This window comes from Vulpes lagopus, chromosome 1 (genome assembly GCF_018345385.1).
Source record: "Vulpes lagopus strain Blue_001 chromosome 1, ASM1834538v1, whole genome shotgun sequence".
Classification (NCBI taxonomy): domain Eukaryota; kingdom Metazoa; phylum Chordata; class Mammalia; order Carnivora; family Canidae; genus Vulpes; species Vulpes lagopus.
In genome coordinates, this window is record NC_054824.1 from 57,199,923 (window position 1) to 57,220,488 (window position 20,566).

The window sequence follows — 20,566 nt, forward strand, 5'->3', positions numbered from 1 at the left end:
TCAATCAATAAATAAAATCTTTTTAAAAAAGAAAACATTGGTGCACAGCAGATATTTAGGAATTAAAGGATAATAATTTTATAAAATTTAAAGTTAAGCATTTCAGTAAAACCTACTGTCATGAGGAGAACCAGAAGATGCTAATTCATCAAGAATCAGACTGGTTGTTGCGTTGTTACTGTTACTATTGTTGTTGTTGTTGTTGTTGTTGTTAAAATCTCTAATTCCCCAGTGTTTTCACAATAATTAAGTCAGAAATTTGAGCTAAGCTAATAAAGTAACACTTATTCTAACTGTACTGACCTGCTCGTATTATTTGTAAGGCATTAGTGAACTATCTCCACTGAGTTTACATGAGTCTAGAAATTTAGTTCTAAAAGACAGGAAGGGAAGGGAGGAAAGGAGGGAGGTGGGAAGAAAGGTAGGTAGAAGGAGGGGTACCTTTGCTAGAAAGAAGGAAAATAAAAGCACAATTTCAAAGATTTAACATGAAGATTCCTTCCATAGAGTCTAAAAGGAGGAAACAATCTAATGTTAATAATAAACAGAGTGATGTGTGAACTACTGAGATTTTATTCTTATCTAAGAACCTAGCCCTCTGCTGTTTAGAAGGTAAGTACCCTCCACACCTTTCTTCCCTCTCTGTGCTTAATGCACATATGCAATACACCATCTCTCTGTCTCCCACCTGACTTCTCTCGTGGGAAAACTAAATTGGCTTAAATCATGTGGGAGCATTATAAATACTGTTTAGTGATTAGAATAAATTGGTTCAAATCACATAGGTACTTTCCTATGTACTGACTGATGAGATTTAGATATGCTATGATTTATAAACAAAATGAAGGAGGTTACCCTGGCAAGATATGAGAGGTAGGAACAACTTCTGCATTTAAGAAATTGAAAGGGAAGAAAAGGGTACATTTCCCAAGTCATTCCATGAGGCCACTATTACTCTGATTCCAAAACAGATAAAGACATCACAAGGAAAGAAAACTACAGACCAGTATCTCCTATGAATATAAATGGAAGAATTCTCAACAAAATATTAGCAAATCAGATCCAATAACATATAAAAAGGATTGTAGGGGTGCCTAGGTGGCTAAGTTGGTTAAGCATCTGACTCTTGGTTTCAGCTCACGTCATGATCTGATCTCAGGGTCACGAGATTGAGCCCCACATTGGGCTCTGCAATGAATATGAAGTCTGTATGCGATTCTCTCTCCTCTGTCTCTGCCCCCAGGTCCCCACCACTCATGTGTATACTCTCTCTTTCTCTGAAAAATAAAAAATAAATAAAAAATAAAAAAGGATTGTAAATCATAACCAAATGGAATTTATCCCACAAATGCAAGGGTGGTTTAACATCTAAAAACCAATTGATGTGTCAATAGAATAAAGGTCAGAAACTACATGCTTATCCCAATACACACAGAAGAGGAATTTGACAAACCTCAATACCCTTTTACCATAAAAACACTCAACAAACTAAGAATTGAAGGAAGTTTTCTTAAGGTAAAAAAACAAACAAACAAACAAAAAAGGATTTATGCAAAACCCAAAGCTAACAGCATACTTAATGGTGAATACTTTGTCCCTAAGATCAGGAATAAGACAAGGATGTCTGCCCTCACCACTTGTATTCAACATTGTACCTGGACAATTAGGCAAGAGAATGAAATAAAAGGTATTCATAATGAAGCAAAACTATCTCTAATTGGAGATGACATGATCTCATCATAGAGAATTCTAAAGAATATACCAGAAAATGCTTGGGACTAATAAATGAGGTCAGCAAGTTTTCAAGACACAAGATCAATATATAAAAATCAATTATATTTCTATGCACTGGCAATAAATAATCCAAAAATGAAATTAAGAAAATAATACCATTTACAATAACATTAAAAAGAATAAAATCATTAGGAATAAATTTACCAAAAGAAGTACAAAATCATACTCTGAAAACTAACAACACTGTTGAAAACAAGCATTAAAAGACCTAAGTAAATAGAAAAACATCCCATGTTCATAGATCAGAAGAATGACTATACTGCTACAGTAATGAAGACACAGAGGCAGTGGCACAAGGATAGACAAATCAATGAGTGGAATAAAATTGAAACTCCAGAAATAATTCTTATGTTATGGTGAGTTGACTTTTGGCAGAAGTGCCCAGATAATTCAGTGGGGCAAGACAGTCTTCTCAGCTAATGATAGCAGGACAAATGGATATCCACATGAAAAGAGAGAAATAGGACTTCATGCTACACCATAAGTAAAATTTACCTCAGATATATCATACACCTAAATGAAAGAGCTAAAACTATAAATCTCTTAGAAGAAAATATAAGAGTAACTTTTGATGGCCTTGATGAAGCAAAGCCTTCTCAGAAATGGTACCAAAAGCAACAAAAAGAAAAGATAAATTGGACTTCCCCAAATTAAAAAATTTTGTATTTCAAAAGATACCTTGATGAAAATGAAAAGACAGCTAGTGAGAAAAAATAATTGCAACTCACATATCTGATCTGACTTATATCCAGAATATGCAAAGAAATATTATAACTTAATAATAAAAAGACAAGCCAGTTAAAACTTAAGCAAAGAATTTAAATATTTATCCCAAGAAGTTAAACAAATGTCCAAAAAGCTTAAAAGATGCTCAGCCTCATTAGTCCTTAGAGAAATGCAAGTTAAAATCACAATGAGAACATCATATGTATTAGGATGGTTAAAATTAAAAAGTCAGATAATAGCAAATAATTAACAAATGTTGGTGAGGCTATAAAGAATTATAACTATTAGTACATTGCTGGTGGAAATGTAAAGTAGTGCATCTCCTTTGGAAAACAGTCTGATAATTCCTGAAAATGATAAATGTAGAGTTATCATATGACCCAGCAATTCTGGTCATAGGTATGCAACCAAGAGGAATGAAAATATATGTTCACACAAAAACTTCTATACAAATATTCATAGCAGCATTACTCATAATAGCCAAAAAGTAGAAACAACCCAGATGTCCACCAGCTGATGCACAGATAAATACATGTGGCATAGCCAACAATGGGATAATATTTGGCCATAAAAAGGAATGAAGTATTGATACATATTACAATAGGAGTGAACCTTGAAAACGTTACACTAAAGATGCTAGTTGCAAAAAACTAAATATTGTATAACTTCATTTACATATAGTAGACAAATCTATAGACATGGAAAGTAGATTAGTGGTTGTCTGGGACTGGAGGTTTAGGGATGGAGATGGGGAAGGAGGAGTGACTACTAATGGGTATGGGGTTTCTTTAGGAGTGATGAAATGTTCTAAAATTAATTGTGGTGATGGTTGCTCAACTCTCTAATACACTAAAAAATCATTAAATGGGTGAATTGTATGTCATGTATCTCAATAAGGTTATTCAAAACAAAAGGAAGTGTTCATCTTCCTTTTTTTAATATTTTATTCGCAAACCCCATTAGGACATCAAGCAAAGTTATTTCAGAAAATGTTTGATCTCCAATACCCAATAAGATGAATTTGAAGTCAGAAATCCTTAGTAGCTGTACACTATAATGCTTATATTACATTTAAGGAACATGATGAATTATTACTGGTTCCACAGCCATTTCACAAATATCATTCCACTTGGTAGCAGTCAGGAAAATAATATACTAACTTTGTCAAAAATATTTCCTAAGCATCTATAATGATCATAGTACAGTGAGAGCTCAGGTATTTAGAAGCAAAGAGACATCTGATATTGCTTCAGGAAGTTGACAAAATATATAAATTGAGAAGAACAATAGAGGAGCATAAAAAAGTATTTAACAATGTGCATTACATGGAAGAAGTTCTCAGGGGAATCCCAGGATTTATGTCATTTATAGTACTAGATAGCCCTGCTATATAGGGGAGAGGACCTCCTAGACTTGTATCTATTTTGATGTTTTGCTTTAGTATTTAATCTCTTGTTTCTCGTAAGAGCAAATACTCTTCCACTTATGGAAGAGTATTCTAGTCTTCTCCCCGAAGGAAAAAAAAATCTAAGAGGAAATCCTTCCATTTATTCATGCAAACCCTTTACTGGATTCCTCTCCAGGGAGAAGAGTGACCTTTTTGATTAGAGAAATAGGAGACCCTGACATCCAATGGCCCCAAGACCAGCAGGGATCTAACCTAAAAAAGCAAACTTACTTCTCTTTTCCCTCTTTCTTCACTTCTTTCTTTCCCTCATTCCTTGTTCTCACCTCTCTTTATTTTCCCTTAGTGGCATGCCCTCCCTCCTCTTGCAAGGGACGCATGTCTTCCTGAAGTGACTTTGCTTTTAACTGGAAGGACATCTACATTGCATTGAAAGGTAGAAGCCTCTGGTATCCTCTCATTTACTTTTACATAAGTGAGCTGATGAGTGCACTTCTGCTTCCCTCTGGTCTTTGTGTTTGCCCTTTTTAAAATGACCCTTGAAAATAAATGTGAGTGGTTGCATGTGCACATTAAACTGACCCTGAATCTCCAGCATTACTGTTGAGATATTCTTTTGCTAATCTCATGCATCCATTCATATTCAATGAGGAAAATTCCTTAGACATTACCGCATGGGGGAAATAATTAAAAAGCACAGGGTCAGGTCAAATTATGGGAATGGTCCTCTTTACAGAGATATTTTAAAAATTAATATTAGCCAAAAAGATTCTGTAAGTTACCTAAAATTTTATATACAGGGTTATGATGGTTTAAAATGCAATTTAGAAATATAAAATGCTGTTTCAGAAGGGTGAAATAATAACAAATAAAAAAGAAAATTGCAGCTTGAATATGAGTATTTATGATATGCCTACTCTATAACTAGTACCAGACTATTAAATTAAAGATATTTTCTTTCACTGATCATTTCAGAGGTAATGTGGGGAAATCAGTCATGTCAATCAATCAGCCCTCCTCCTTGCTGGGTTCTGTGCAGTGGAGAATACATAGCTAGCTGAGAATCATACTTTCATCCTTGTAAGTGGAGGAACAATATTTCCCAAAGTTCCCGGTAAAGCTGGAATGGAGACTTTAAATGGTACCAGAGGCTAATGTGGGGAGCTCTACCTAACAAATCCTTTATCTAGATTTTCCCTCTCCTTCCCATAAGGAGAGTTAGTTCTTTAAGGAATCCCCCTTAAGATTTCTTTGGCAGCCAATTGCATGGAAGGTTATGATTTTCCTCACAAATCCAGTTGCTGTCAGAAGACAGTGCTGGAGACCAACAAGAGATGGATAACTTACCTGCCTTTAGAACAAAAAAGCCAGGAGTGCTTTTGCATGGAATGAGAAAGCTGAGGGCAAACCCTAACCCTCCTTACTCATCATTAACCTAAGTAGTGCAGGATAGAGAAATGAGGTTCAGCTTATTTCTTGTTTTAGAGGAATAGCAGCCAACCTAGTGATATATTGTTATCAGGCTCCAACCATCAGATCAGCTATACCCAGTACTTGGAAGAGTATTTAAAGAGTAAGAGTAAGAAATGGAAGTAGAGTCTTCAGCACTACCTGAATGACAGTAGATAGAAGCCACCTATTTATGAAAACATGAGAACATGAGAAGTAGGGAATGAGAAAGCTGAGGGTAAGTCCTGACCCTACCTTACTCACCCATTAATACAAGTAGACTCTCCAGCACTAACCAAATAAGAATGAATGGACACCCCTTTTCTTGGAAACATGAGAAGGAAGTATCCCCTCCACAACGTACTAGAACACCACAAATCTTGGAAGCTCAGAGGTACCCACTCACTCCTCAGTTTTATAATAACTATTTGTTAAGTGCCAAGCGTTGCCTTGCAAAATGGTTATATAAGAATCACAGCAGAACACAGTTACTGCTCTCAAGATCACAGTCTACTTACACTGGGGTAAGAGGCTAAAGATTTGGATTCTGCTCCTGACTACCAATGGAACTCTGTCAATACTGTATGTCATGGATTCTCCTGAGACTCCATTTCCTAATTATCAAATGACAGTGGAAAAGTAATATGCATGCCACTAGAGGAGTGCATGAGATTCATATACAGAGATATTCCTCAGGATCCCCCATCTGCTCATCAGTGACTCTTTCCTTTGTACTCAGTCTATTTTGTCAACACATATCTGTTTTAGAAAAGGATATGACAAGCTCGTTCAGCCAAAAGAATAAAGAACCACTACGTTTACAAGGTGAATCCTCCCAGAAGTATTTATATTTTCATGGAAGACTAATTCCTCAAGTTGAAGACTGAAACAATTTCCACTTGTAGATTTTCATACATTTTAACTTTCTTCTCCTAGTGTAAATCTAACTTGTCAGGCAACTCTACTGGCAAATCAGGCCAGCCGTGATGCATGGAGACCCAGTATGGAAAACTCTGTCCTGTTTTTGTTTTTGTTGTTTTTACATGTATTAGTTTGTTCACAGGCTTTGTAAACCTACCCAAGAAGCATTCCTATGATACTCTACCTCAAAGGGCTAGAATCCTTCAGAGTATCTCCCTGAACTTTTTAATGGTCACAGGACCAAAAATCATCCTTCCCTAGAGTCCAGTTAGCTGTTTTATAGTTATAGCAATCTGGGAGCTTTTCATTTGTATCTTATTGTTTCTTGATGAATCTTTGCCTAATGGAAATGGGCAGGACAAAGTCTGTAGGGATTATGAAGAGGGAAGTGAGTTAAGATTTATCACAAGAGGTCAATAAGTATCCTACAATTTTCAATCACTGAAGCTATGGTTAGTGACCTGGCATGTTGTCATGATTAATTGTCATTTCTATTGATAACTTCAAGAATGAAACACAGCCATGTGCTATATAGTACACAACAAACACATAGCCTAAGACCCAAAGGACCACTCACCCATATGTAAAAGTGATCACTAATATTTACTGAGTGTTTAATATGTGCCACCAACTATGGTAAACATTTTATGTTATCTCATTTATTATTCTCACCAACACTGCCAGGTAGGTGCTTGCATTCTGTTTGCATGTGAGAAAAACAACATGGAGAGTCTCCATGAAGGTATCCAGTTAGGGTATGAACACAAGGGCCTGTACTCAGGCCCCCTCTGCCTCCCCCCACCCACTGTCCTCTAGCCGCTGTCTTTGGGAATCAACCCCTAACAAGAAAATATTATGATAAGAATCAGAAAAGATATAACTCTTGTTTATAAGTGTATACTATGTAAAGCCAAGCTAAGCTGTAGACCACTAAAAGTGGAAAAAGTACTAGAAAATATGGTGAGAAGCAGGACTCCTCAAGTGAAAGGGAAGCCTGTATTCATCAGGGATACATTCAAATAACACCAGTTTCGTCACTTCGAGGACCTTCTGAGATGGTCTTCTCACCTCTGGATTGATGGAACTCAGCCACCTGCTCAGCAGCTCTGCTGAGTTCTCCTGGAACAGAAACAGTGGCTGGAAAGCTCCCTTTCAGCTCCCCTCCTGCTAAATGAGAGCAGCACTATGAGCTTATTCTGTATTAAGAACACTCACATAAGGAATGCCACAATTAGTTGAATCCAGTTAACTAAAAGCCTTTATTAATCAGTGTTTTTCCAAAATTAACTCCTAAGGACAAAAAAAAAGGCAAATTTCAAAATAATAATCAGAGAAGAAAACTTGTAGACGTTTCTCTAGGCCTGTTACACATTCATCCAAACTCCCACACTTCTACAACTATATACTACTATTAAACTACTATTTGATTACAGCTAACATTTGCAGGAACACTCATTGTGTGTCAGGTATTTGTATTAAGGGATCAATGTGTCTGTTTTTCCTTTAACACAGTAGTCCTTTGAAGCAAATATTATTATTCTATTTTACAGAGCTCCAGCCACCGAGTTCATTTAATCAGGTCATACACCTAATTGATGGTAGTGAAGAAGTGTAAACCCACAGAATGCAACTTTTTAGTCCCTATGCCATATTGCCTCTGGAATATCTGTGCATAATATAATGACAACTCTGAAGACTATTATTTAATAAATAATAATAGCTCACACTTTGAGTGCTTCCTGTATGCCAGGCAGTGCTATAGGCACATTTTAACTATTATCTCGTTTAATCTTCATATTAATCCCTTAAAATAGGTACCATTTTATCCTCATTCTTTAGACTAGGAAAGTGAAGCACATAGACGTGTTAAAATAATTCATTCTCTCCACATCACATGGTTATACGTATAGCCAGAACTGGATCCAAAATGTGTTACTCCTAAGTACATTCTTTTCATTGCTACACATTTTGCCTTTTCTTCTTCTTCCTTTCTTTCTTCCTCCCTTTCATTCACTCTTTCTTTTCCTCCTTCCTTCCTTCCTTCCTTCTTTCTTTCTTTCCTTCCTTCCTTCCTTCCTTCCTTCCTTCCTTCCTTCCTTCTTTCCTTCCTTTCTTCCTTCCTTTAGGACAGGACACAGAAGAGGAATACAAGTCTAATGCATTTTAGAGAGATCTCCAATAAAGTTAATCAAGCAATAAAAGTTGAATCAAAAAGGAATTTATGGTTGATTAACTTAATGACTATTCAAATGATCCAATTCCTGAGTTTTCTGGTTAGTTTTAGTTGAGTTTCCACTGGCTTTTAGGCTATTCTGTTCAGAGAGAAATTCCAGCCCATGGGATCTTTTTATTTCATTTTCATTGGTGAGAAAGGCAGCAAATGCTCAAGGATGCTCCCAGAAAACTTGCCCTTTGAAGCACTACACTTCTACAAGCGTTCATGCTACAACTTTGAAGATTTCTTTTGAACGATATTTATTAGGAAACTGAAACTATGCATAATTTAAGTATGCTAAGTAGGATTACTTCCATTTCAAATGTGTTTGCCAGTGATTAAACCAGACATTTTAAAAGCATTCTCCAGATCTCAGTGTTACAGAAATCCTAATTTATCACCACTTTTCCTCTTTATAGGATAGAAGATCCCCAAAGCTTGTAATTAATGAAGTGCTAAATTCAGACATATGGATGTGATGTGGTTTTCAAGTGGGACAAATAGGAGTTATTAAACTTCAGAAAGATGACATTCTACCACATTTTCCTAATGGGAGGCACGCAGGAAATGTCCTTCAAATGAATTAATTCTTCTAACTAATTTTTGTTCTTTAAATGTCTTTACCTCAATAAACACTATATCTTAATTTTCATTCATTCCTACAAATTCTTGTATTTATTATTTTCTTTTTCTATATGACCCCTTAGTCTTGGTCTTGATTTTTTTTAAGCATATGCTGTGTTTAGTTTACAAACTACAAATCCACTTTTGTTGACAATCCTAAGATTTTCAGCACAACCACCCTTCTTCCACTAATCGCTCTTCTTCACTTCAAACAACAACCTTTTTAGTTCCACATGGCTCCTCCTCACTTTCCTTATATTAGTATCTGTGTTATTTTCCTCTCAGAACATCTTCCCACTTCTTACGTGGTCAACTGTTGTTGTTGTTGTTTTTTTTTTTTTTTCACTGATAAAGCAACAAAAATATTTCTTCCTTCAGCAGGCGATCCCTTGGTTTGGAAATTCAAGTCCACCAGGGTTTAACTTTGACTCAGTACTCCTGCTCTAACTCCTATAACAATAAAAGTTTTAATTTATTTTGTGTTCCAAAGGTATAATAAAATGGCAATGCCCTCCAAACAAAGACCACCAGGAATACTACTATAATTGAACGGATTTGGGTTAATTGATTCATTATTGAGGAAGAACACATACCATTGGGTACCATGGAGCAATGAGGAATAGGGTATTAGAATGGATTTCTATGACTTTTATAAGTGTTAGGTGGTTTGGACGAGGGTTCAAAGTAGCATGGTTGCTTACTGTCAAGAAGAGAAGATAATTGGATGATCAGCTATCTTAACAATCTTTATACCTAGAAGGCCAGAAGACCAGACTGGAGACCAAGAGATCAAGACTAAGCTGTGATTAGTAAAGAAATGGCAATCATTCCTACAACTCTTGGTATCAGAGGATATTTGGTCCATTTTGGCTTTTTGTGTTTTGCTTATACTCAGTCATAATTATGGAGTCGTCTTCTTTGGTCTCAGTCCATCCCAGTCACAGACTGGTCTTCTCTGATGCAGTTCTTCCAGGCTGACTGTGGTCAGCAGGATAACACTAAGCCCAGCAGCTCCTGGCAACACCCAAGACCAACTTGACAGCACTCAGATGTCAGGGCTGCTTTTCTTTTTCTAAAAATAATGTATATTCACTTCATAGAACCTGAAAGACATTGAAAGCACTGAGAAAAAAAACTTTGCTCACAGCCTTTTTCCCCTGAATGGGAACACCAGAGAAAGGGAGAGGATAGGAAAGCAGGCCATCGTACATGTGCTGGTTCTGCAGGGCTGCTTCAGCTTTTGGCAGCACTGAGGCCCTGCAATAAGGAAAGCTGAAAAGAGAGCACCGGGGATCCCTCTCAAAAGCCAACTCAGCTGTGGCGGTAAAGACAGTGGTAACCAAGCTGCATTCAGAAGTGGCACTCCAAGTCAAATGATTGGGAATGTTCTCCATGCAAGCATCCTGCAGTTGCCAGCACTGAACTTTTCTTTCCATTCAAAATAGCACTTACTGTATGCTCAGCACATATTTAAATTTATCTAAAACTCATACTAATCCTATAAGGTAGTCATCTCATTGCATTGTCATCTCATTACATAAAAGAGGAAACTGAGAAATGGAATGTTTAAAAAAATAACCTACTCAAGGTCACTGAACTAGGAAGAAAGAGACCTGCAATTTAAACTCAAGCAATCTGGGGGGTGACTGGGTGGCTCAATTGGCTCAGCATCGGACTCTTAATTTCAGCTCAGGTCATGACCTCAGGGTCCTGGAATTGAGCCTCATCATGCTCCACACTCAGCTGCTCAGTAGGGAAGCTGCTTCGGGATATTCTCTCTCTCTCTCTCTCTCTCTCTCTCTCTCTCGCCCCTCAACCCACCCACCACACTCATTCTCACTCTCTCTCTTTATCAAATAAATAAATCTTTAAAAAATAAAAAAACAAACTCAAACTCTGGATTTGGCTACTTTTGTGCTACTAACCACAATACCAAATCATGTTACTTACCTAATTTTGCCCACTTGGAGTATTAAAACCTTAGCAGCAATAGTCACCAGGTTTTAAAACAATATACATGTGTGTATGAGGAAACACACATACACATGCATACTAGATTTTTTCAATTTAACTTAATGCAGAAATACAACATAAATTAGCAAAAATGATGGAATGCAACTCAGGAGTGAGACTATCTACCCTTTTCTATGCATTAAGATATGTATAAAATACACAACATCATTGAAAACCGTACAATGAGAAGGTTACTAGATTCCATTTTTTTCTTCTTAGGTACACAATGAAATCCTCTAACCTCCTGCTAAATGCTGAGAGATGAGTGTCTGTTCAGATTCATTTTGAATTCCTCTTTTTGTTGCAATATGCCACCTCTTTACGCTCTGATTGAGCCTCCTTCATTCTGTACTGGGATGGGGACGTTTCAAGAGCAGTGGCTTCCTGCTTGATATGAAGCTAGACCTTCCCTCCCCTCATTACACAATACCATCACAGTTTCTGGTAAAACAATCCAATATGCCCCCTGGCAACAGTGGCTTAGATATTCCTGTCAAATAACTTCCTACTCTACGTTTTTTGGGGCTCTATAGGTATTAAAAGGCAAAATCCTTGGCCATCTTTAAGAACAGAGTTTGATAATCATCTATTTATTCTGATTTAAATTAATCAGTCTACAAATACACATTTATCATCACATCTAGGTTAGACACACTGGGTTTAGAAAATGTCTAAAAAATCTCTCTCTTGGGTAGAAGGTATCTTATAAATTCATTTCTATCCTGCCAAATAACAGTTTAGAACAAGCTTTATAATTTCATATTCCATTCTTCACAGACATCTATAATGCTGAACCAGCCAAATTGATTAATTACATGCTAATTTTGCAATTGAACGTCATTGATATCTATCACCACCTCTGCCATATAATCACTGAGTAACACTCAGCAAATGTCCTTTTCAGTAAAATGAGGCAAATTATATTTCACAGATGCTTATGCTGGATATAGAGCTGTGAGTAATAATCTTTGGAAGAACACTTAAAAATACCTTTAAGACTAGACACAGATCATGGCCAATTCAAATTCACAAACATTTGTTGAACACCAATCAGTGTCAAATAATTGAAATACAAAAATAGAAATGACAGTGCCTAACATAGATAGTGAGGAACTTACAGACTTACATGAAAAACAGGCATACCAGTAGATAATTTTAGTTGGGTGTAGTAGTAAGCACTACCATATGTGTTGGAACACAGAAAGGCTTCTAAGCATCTGAGTTAGGGATGAAGAGGGCAAGCAGAAGGCATTAGAGATGAGATCATGCTTGAGTGGTATCTTTAAAATAGAAGTAGGAACAGCTAACTAAGCAGAAGGAACAATGGATAAGGATCCTGTGTAACACTGAACAAGTGAATGGTAACTCAGAATGATTCAGTACCCAGATTTTGTTTTGCTGCTGCTGTTAGCTGCATTACTGGTTCAGTTGACTGGATTTTTTTTTATTCACTGTTTATTCATTTGATTGGTATGGGGAAGTCATATAGCCTTAGAGCCCAATAGAAAATTAAAATACTCATTTCCACCTGAACTCAGGGGTGATTTCCATAAACACAATTACTGAAGGCATAGCTAACCAAAGCAGGAATAAATGCTCAGAGAAAGTAAAAAAATTTCTCTGGAGCAGGTCATAAGAAGGAAGGAATATTATTTTTACCTTTATTTCTGATGTCACTGAAAAAGGAGATGTCAAACTCTCATGACCTTCTGAAGGCTTGACATATTCAAGTATAAAGGGAGGCCCACTAGTACATCATCTCAAGGCAAATGAAGAGAATTCTAATTCAGCTGATTAGAAAGAATTAGAAACTCACAGATGGTGCTTATTAGAGCAATATATCAAGAAAAGCCCAGTAGGGAGCACTAATTGAATCAGTTACAATTAGTTCTGATTGGATTTAACCCTTGTTAAAAGTATTTTCTTTGGAATTCTGGATTTGGGAGAGATTGGATTTGGGATCCATCCAGTTGCCATTTGGCAACTGTAGAATTTATATTCAATTTACAAATGAATAACATCCCTTTGAAGGAAGTCATTTTGGGCCAAACCATGTCACCAGAGTTTTCCTACAGCACCGTAGGTGCAACCACAGCGTGAAGTTCGCACTGAAATGCTGGAGTTTAGAGAAATGTTGTTAAATGTGGGAAGGAATCTGTTCTCAGAAATCTATCTGACTTTAGAAGTCCTCTTTAGTTGTAAAGTGTCTACTTCAGGTTCAAATGGAATTATAACCAGTTCTGAATATTGTTCAACTCATTTAGGACTGAAATCAGTTTTATTTGGTAACAAAAATACATGTTTTTAGGGGCACGTGGGTGGCTCAGTGGTTGAGCATCTGCCTTCGGCTCAGGTCATGATCCCAGGGTCCTGGGATCAAGGCCTGCATCAGGCTCCCTGCAAGGAGCTTGCTTCTCCCTCTGCCTATGTATATGCTTATCTCTGTGTCTCTCATGAATAAATAAATGTAAATTTTTTAAAAAAATACATGTTTTTACATTTTAACCATTTAAGATTTTTCCCTCTGGCTGACCTGCAATGCCATGACCAAAAGAAGGATCCACATAATCCTCATTTTTTTTCCATATTCGTCCATTGTAAATAGCAGAACTTCATAAATTATTGTTAAATAGAGTAGATTAGCCAGATGTTATATAAGTTTTGCTTGTTATTGACAATGCTTCCATTTGCTTCTATTTGGAAAGAGGCCTCCCAACAACATCCCTAAAGACTTTTGGAATATTCAGTACACACACATACACACAAATCTTTTATTCTGATTCATTTCCCTCCTTGAATTTTTCTCCCAGTTCCAGCTCTGTCCAAAGCATTTTTACTCCTAAAAGTGCTCTCCCTGTTCCTTCCCGAAACTCTGCCGAGAGGAAGATTAGTTATCTAATAATGTCCCAGTTGAGCCACTTATTACGGTATTCTAATATGATTGCTCATATACATGTCTCTCACCAGTCAGCAACTTGAATGGAGTTGTTCGTAATACAAACTTAGGCCTTAGGTAAGACTTAAGGATTTTGGTAGAAAGGGACAGAAGCAAAGAACTGTCAGGACTAAGGTACCAAGAAGAAATATAATAGAATCAGTTCAGGTCCTTGTTTGGTGAGGCAAGTCACATTCACACGTGTTCCATCATCATTATCTGAGATTGATCGCAGGTATCTTGTCTGAATTGGAATAGGACCCTCAGTAACAATGGAAAAATAGTGCATATGCCCTTTTAAAAAGCTATGATAGAGAGTTAGGGCTTCTTTCAAGTAAGCTGATATTCAAAAAATGGTATCAGCCTCAGAACGGAAACCAAAGTACAAAGCAAGAAACCAAGAGAGCAAATACTTCAGAGGTCTAAAAATAGGCTCTCTATGGTTGACAGGAGCCAAATGAACAGCAGCAAGAGTAATCCCAAATTCTAATTTCTTCTTACAGGATCCCTGTTCCATGAAATAACTAAGTAGTTACCAGTCTGGATGGATGGATGGTTGAGTAAGTTTAATACATACATACAAAACTGGAAAAAATACACAAAATTGTTTTTTTTTAATTTTATTTTATTTATGATAGTCACAGAGAGAGAGAGAGAGGCAGAGACACAGGCAGAGGGAGGAGAAGCAGGCTCCATGCACCGGGAGCCCGACATGGGATTCGATCCCGGGTCTTCAGGATCGTGCCCTGGGCCAAAGGCAGGCGCCAAACCGCTGCGCCACCCAGGGATCCCAATACACAAAATTGTTAACAGCAATTATCTGTGTTATAGGACTATGAAATAATTTTTTCACCATTTTTTTCCATCTTTCACAATTTTTTTATGGAAATATGTCATGTTTTTATAATCAGAAAAAGGTGATTAAAGCGCGCGTGTGTGTGTGTGTGTGTGTGTATACTATCTTTTTCTTTTGACTATACTAGTAATTCTCAATCAGGGGTAATTTGTCCCCCAGTCAGCATTTGGCAATGTCTGGAGATATATTTGGTGGTCACAACTGTGGAGTGTGCTACTGGCATCTAGTTAGAAGATAGGAATGTTTCTGACCACCCTATGGGACTGCTTCTAAAATTCATATGTATTAGAAGCTATGCTCTCTGTCTCAGAATTACTCAAGTAAAAAAATGACGTTCTGTTCTGACAGATATTGGAAAATATTGTGTTTCTTATTTACCTTTATGTTTTATATGTTGACTAGTATAGGTCTTTGTGTATAACAAATATATATTGGGTTGAACTGAATTAAAAGTGTATAGCTCTTCTGGACACAACTAATGTAGATATAAAGATGCATAATAAATTTCAGAAAAAGTAATTAAACAATACATTTCTTTGACCCATCTAGAATCAAAACTTGATTGAATTCAACAAGAGATTAGTGGACATCTTCTGGGCATCTATCACTTAAGTTCCAGGTGTTCTGCAGAGTATATAAGTAACATCAAATGTACTCTCTGACCTTGAAGACCTCACAATCTAACCAAAGAAAAAGAACATATCCTAAGAACACCATTTTGTTCCAGAGCAAAACAGTGCATGGTTGTGTGCCAAAATGAGTAACTAATTAGTGCGGTAAGACTTTAAGGAGGAGAAAAAATCATTATGTCTGGAATTGTCAGAGATGGCTTCCCGGCAAATTAGAGAATTGAGCTGATGCTCAGCAGACCGATGGACAGAATTTCCATATGACCAGCAATGAGGAGAAGGTATTGTAAGGCAGAGAAAATAGCATGAATAAAACTAAGAAGATAGGATTGATCATGGACGGGTTCACAGGGAGAGCAAAGGCTACCATGGCTGAAGCAGGTAATATATCTGAACTGCTAGGAAATGGCCAGATTACAGTGAGAATCAAATGAGTATCAGTAGGAATGGCCTGTAAAATATCTAAACCTATGAATGGGATAAAATATGCCCTCTCCAAAGTTTGGAAATTTTGTTTTCAGTCTTTATCACACTTAGAGTGGTTACTTAACCTAAAACGATTTAGCATCATCTTCCCACACGTACAGACCTTTGTACTATATAAAGCAACAATCTGACCTACATAGTGTACCTAATATTCCATAAAAGTGACCATTAGCAAAGGAAGCCAAATTTAGCTTCAGCCCCATGTAGCCTTTTCCCTCCTTATGACTACAAAGATAGCAAGAGTCCTCATTTCAGAAGAAAAGAGCTCTAATTAAGGAATTATTTTAATTACTTCAGCTAATATCCTAATATTACATATTTATCAAGAGAATGAAATAACAAGTATTCTTTTTGGTCAAGGAATCTTGCAGAAGACAGAAATAAAGAATTAATGACAAGAATCAGTAGACTTAAAAAAATCATTAGACTTAACTTACATATATGTTGGGCCAGTAATTAAATCCAAGAAGGAATAGATCATTGCTTCCAAAAAAATCTGCAAAAAAAAATAAAAACAAACAAAAACTTATCTTATACCTAAATGTAATTTGCCTAACCTTTCTACTTGCTAGGATAAACTTATCTTTTCTGACTGAGAACTCAAGAGAGAACTTTGGAGGATAATAGGCTTTATAATTAGGATAAGAAGAACTCCAATGCAATAACAATTAGTGATTAATAAAAATTCTCAATATAGGTGTAACCATGTATCTTTAAAATCAAATATTAGTGTTAGGCATATTTAAACCCATAAATACTATAGTCTAACTATAAAGCAAGAATTCTTAGATGCTCATAAAACACGTTTCAGAATTGTTAACTTACCCAAAAAACTTTGTTGGTTAGGAATAGATGCAGCTGCATGTAATAACTGTACTTCCAGTGGCTTAGACAAATGGAGATTTGACTCTCCCTAAAGAGACTTAGAGAAGATGGTAGACTGTGGCTCTTATTGGTGGCTCCATGATGCCATTTAGGGCAAAAGCTCCTTCTGGTTTTCTAATAACCATCTTAAGGTGACCATCAGTTACATTACCCAGAAATATGTCATATAAGCCACCTCTGGTTGAAAGGTAAGCTGAGAAATAATTTTTAATTGTGCCATCGCAGTCCCAAATAAAAGTAACAAAGAATGGGAAAAATTATGTAGGCTTATTAGCAACCCTATCAACAACACAAGATCAGTAGTTATAGTAAGACTCCATCCATCATGTTTGTTAAAGCATTACTAAGTGAAATGCTACAATATCCAGGTGCCACATAATGTCCATTTTCCGAGTTTTCTTGAACTAGGTCATTTTATGCCTTCAAGCCACATTTTTGTCTAATGGATTTCTTGGAGAAGAGCCCAAACACAGCTTGTATCCATTCATAGAAAAGGTTTGTGTGTAGTATCATTTTGCCGACAAGGGCAAGAGTGATCTTTGAAATTTTCACTCACTCAGAAAGTTACCAATTGATATATTGTGGCTGGTAATTGACAGAACTAATTCAGGGAAGTAAAAACAAGGGAATTGAAGGTATGGTATGATATCTTTACTTTCCCAGTGGCTTTCAACTTTTGCTGATAAGGAAGCAAGTGGTACTATCTTAAGAGCTGTTAAGTTCCTGGAGGGAGGGGGCATGGTGGGAGGCGGGGGAACAGTTCAGTATCTAACTGTATTTGGTACATAGCAAGTGCTCAAGAAATATTTGTTGAATGAAGCTTTTTCTTCTTTACCCTTATTAAAGAGTGCACAGAAGTTGATCAAAAAGAAGCATTCCCCATCCACTTTAATGAAGCAACTGTTAGCATCCATACTGCGTGAATAAAAGCTCTGTGAGGAGCCCAAAGGAAATGCTTGCTGTGATCTGTCACCCTGAAGGTTTTGCCCTGTCTTTTATGTGACCTGGCAGGTTTTTTTTCAATTCACATCTAATGTTAATTAATCAAATCTATAGGAATTGGTTTCTAAGCCATTTGGCCACCAAGCAGATTATGAACATTGTAAAATCAATGTAAAGTGATTTTTAAGTGTTTAAAATCATCTTATGATTTCCTAAAGCAGTATGTAAGTCAGCTTCAAATGGAGGTTAGGGATTATCAGTCAATGCATCAGTTGATCAGGCATTCAATTGGTGTCGAGGGGCATTTGGAGATGCATGAATGACACCCCCTGCCATTCGGGATTCGTGACTCATTTAGGGAGACAACATGTGGGCAGGGTGAGAAAATAACATAATAATGTTAATTGCACTTATGACTTGTTGAATCAATAAGACAGATAACACATGTTTTGTTTTACCCAGAATACCAATGAATTTGGACTTTTCCGAAGTGGGCACAGGAACTAAATATATCCCGTTGCGTAACTCAAATTTTGAGACCCTGGTAGGAGGATCATAGCATTTTGCAGACTGGAGTTTAAAGCACTGCTTAGCATAGATAATCTATAAAGAACTCACTTGAACCATAGGAGGAAATAAAAACAATTATTCTTTTTCTTTTTTTAAAAAACTAGGTCATGGAACTAAAGGAGTATTTGAGCTTCTGTCTGGATGGCGGAGAACAAGAGAGAATTTGCCCTTCAAAGACAGGGTGGCAGATGCCTATTCTGATGTGATGGTCACCTATACCATGACCAGCTCCTTGTACTTCATTACCTTTGGCATGGGTGCCAGCCCATTCACAAACATAGAGGCTGTGAAGGTCTTCTGTCAGAACATGTGTGTCTCCATTCTGTTGAACTACTTCTACATTTTCTCATTCTTTGGCTCCTGTCTGGTCTTTGCTGGCCAACTCGAGCAAAACCGCTACCATAGCATCTTTTGCTGTAAGATCCCCTCTGCAGAATACCTGGACCGCAAACCAGTGTGGTTCCAGACAGTGATGAGTGATGGGCATCAACAGACATCCCATCATGAGACGAACCCCTACCAGCACCATTTCATTCAGCACTTCCTCCGCGAACATTACAATGAATGGATTACCAATATCTACGTGAAGCCATTTGTTGTCATCCTCTATCTCATATATGCCTCCTTCTCCTTCATGGGGTGCTTGCAGATCAGTGACAGAGCCAACATCATCAATCTACTAGCCAGTGATTCCCCGAGCGTTTCCTATGCCATGGTTCAGCAGAAATATTTCAGCAACTACAGCCCAGTGATAGGATTCTACATCTACGAGCCCCTGGAGTACTGGAACAGCAGCGTCCAGGAGGATCTGCGGAGACTCTGTAGTGGGTTCACTGCAGTGTCATGGGTGGAGCAGTATTACCAGTTCCTGAAAGTTAGCAACATCAGTGCCAATAACAAGAGTGACTTTATCAGTGTCCTACAAAGTTCATTTTTAAAAAAGCCAGAATTCCAGCATTTTCGAAACGATATCATCTTCTCCAAGGCAGGGGATGAAAACAACATTATTGCTTCTCGCTTGTATCTGGTGGCCAGGACTAGCAGAGACAAGCAGAAGGAAGTCATAGAAGTGTTGGAAAAATTGAGGCCCCTGTCCCTATCAAAGAGCATCCGATTCATCGTGTTCAACCCCTCCTTTGTGTTCATGGATCACTATGGCTTGTCTGTCACAGTGCCTGTTCTGATTGCAGGCTTTGGTGTTCTCCTGGTGTTAATCCTGACTTTTTTCCTAGTGATCCACCCTCTGGGAAACTTCTGGCTAATTCTTAGCGTCACCTCAATTGAGCTGGGCGTTCTGGGCTTAATGACATTATGGAACGTCGACATGGATTGCATTTCTATCTTGTGCCTTATCTACACTTTAAATTTTGCCATTGACCACTGTGCACCACTGCTTTACACATTTGTATTAGCAACTGAGCACACCCGAACACAATGTATAAAAAGCTCCCTACAAGAGCATGGGACAGCCATTTTGCAAAATGTTACTTCTTTTCTTATTGGGTTGGTCCCCCTCCTATTTGTGCCTTCGAACCTGACCTTCACACTGTTTAAATGCTTGCTGCTCACTGGGGGTTGCACACTTCTGCACTGTTTTGTTATCTTACCTGTGTTCCTAACCTTTTTCCCCCCTTCCAAAAAGCACCACAAGAAAAAGAAACGCGCCAAACGAAAGGAGAGAGAGGAAATTGAATGCATAGAAATTCAAGAGAACCCTGATCATGTCACCACAGTCTGAAGGGTGTAGACAAATGGATTTTTTTTCTTTTCCAGTATTGCACAATGATGCAGGGAGAGTAAAGCTCAGACCTCAGCTGCTTGGGCTGGCCAGGGGTAACAAGGAAAGTCAGATCAAGAGTGAATTGTTCATGACACATCAAGGTGTCCACTTCTTGGGGGGAAGACAGAATCAAGGAAGAGGGAAATGTTCTTTGCAACCTTGTTCTCCACTAAAGATAAGTTTGTGGATGTGATCTTGGAGCTCTTCCAAGGAATGGACAAACCAATGGGGTGTAAGAAGGCCAAAAGCTCTAATTGCTTTCAAAAATAGAATGCTTAAGAAAAAAGGAGAGGAGAGGAAAGGAGGCCTCTAAATAGGGAAGATGATAGGAAATGT

The 20,566-nt window shown here is 37.4% G+C and overlaps 1 protein-coding gene across 1 annotated transcript in view; it reads left to right on the plus strand.

Moving 5' to 3' along the window:
* The window catches only part of PTCHD4 (patched domain containing 4), a 174,060-nt gene extending 153,778 nt beyond the window's left edge, over positions 1-20,282 (plus strand). Inside the window, exon 3 of the mRNA XM_041771888.1 lies at positions 18,555-20,282. Within this exon, the coding sequence (XP_041627822.1) occupies positions 18,555-20,188 (1,634 nt within the window). The 3' untranslated portion in view covers positions 20,189-20,282. The remainder of the gene's footprint in view (positions 1-18,554) is intronic.
* Positions 20,283-20,566: the final 284 nt, after the last annotated feature.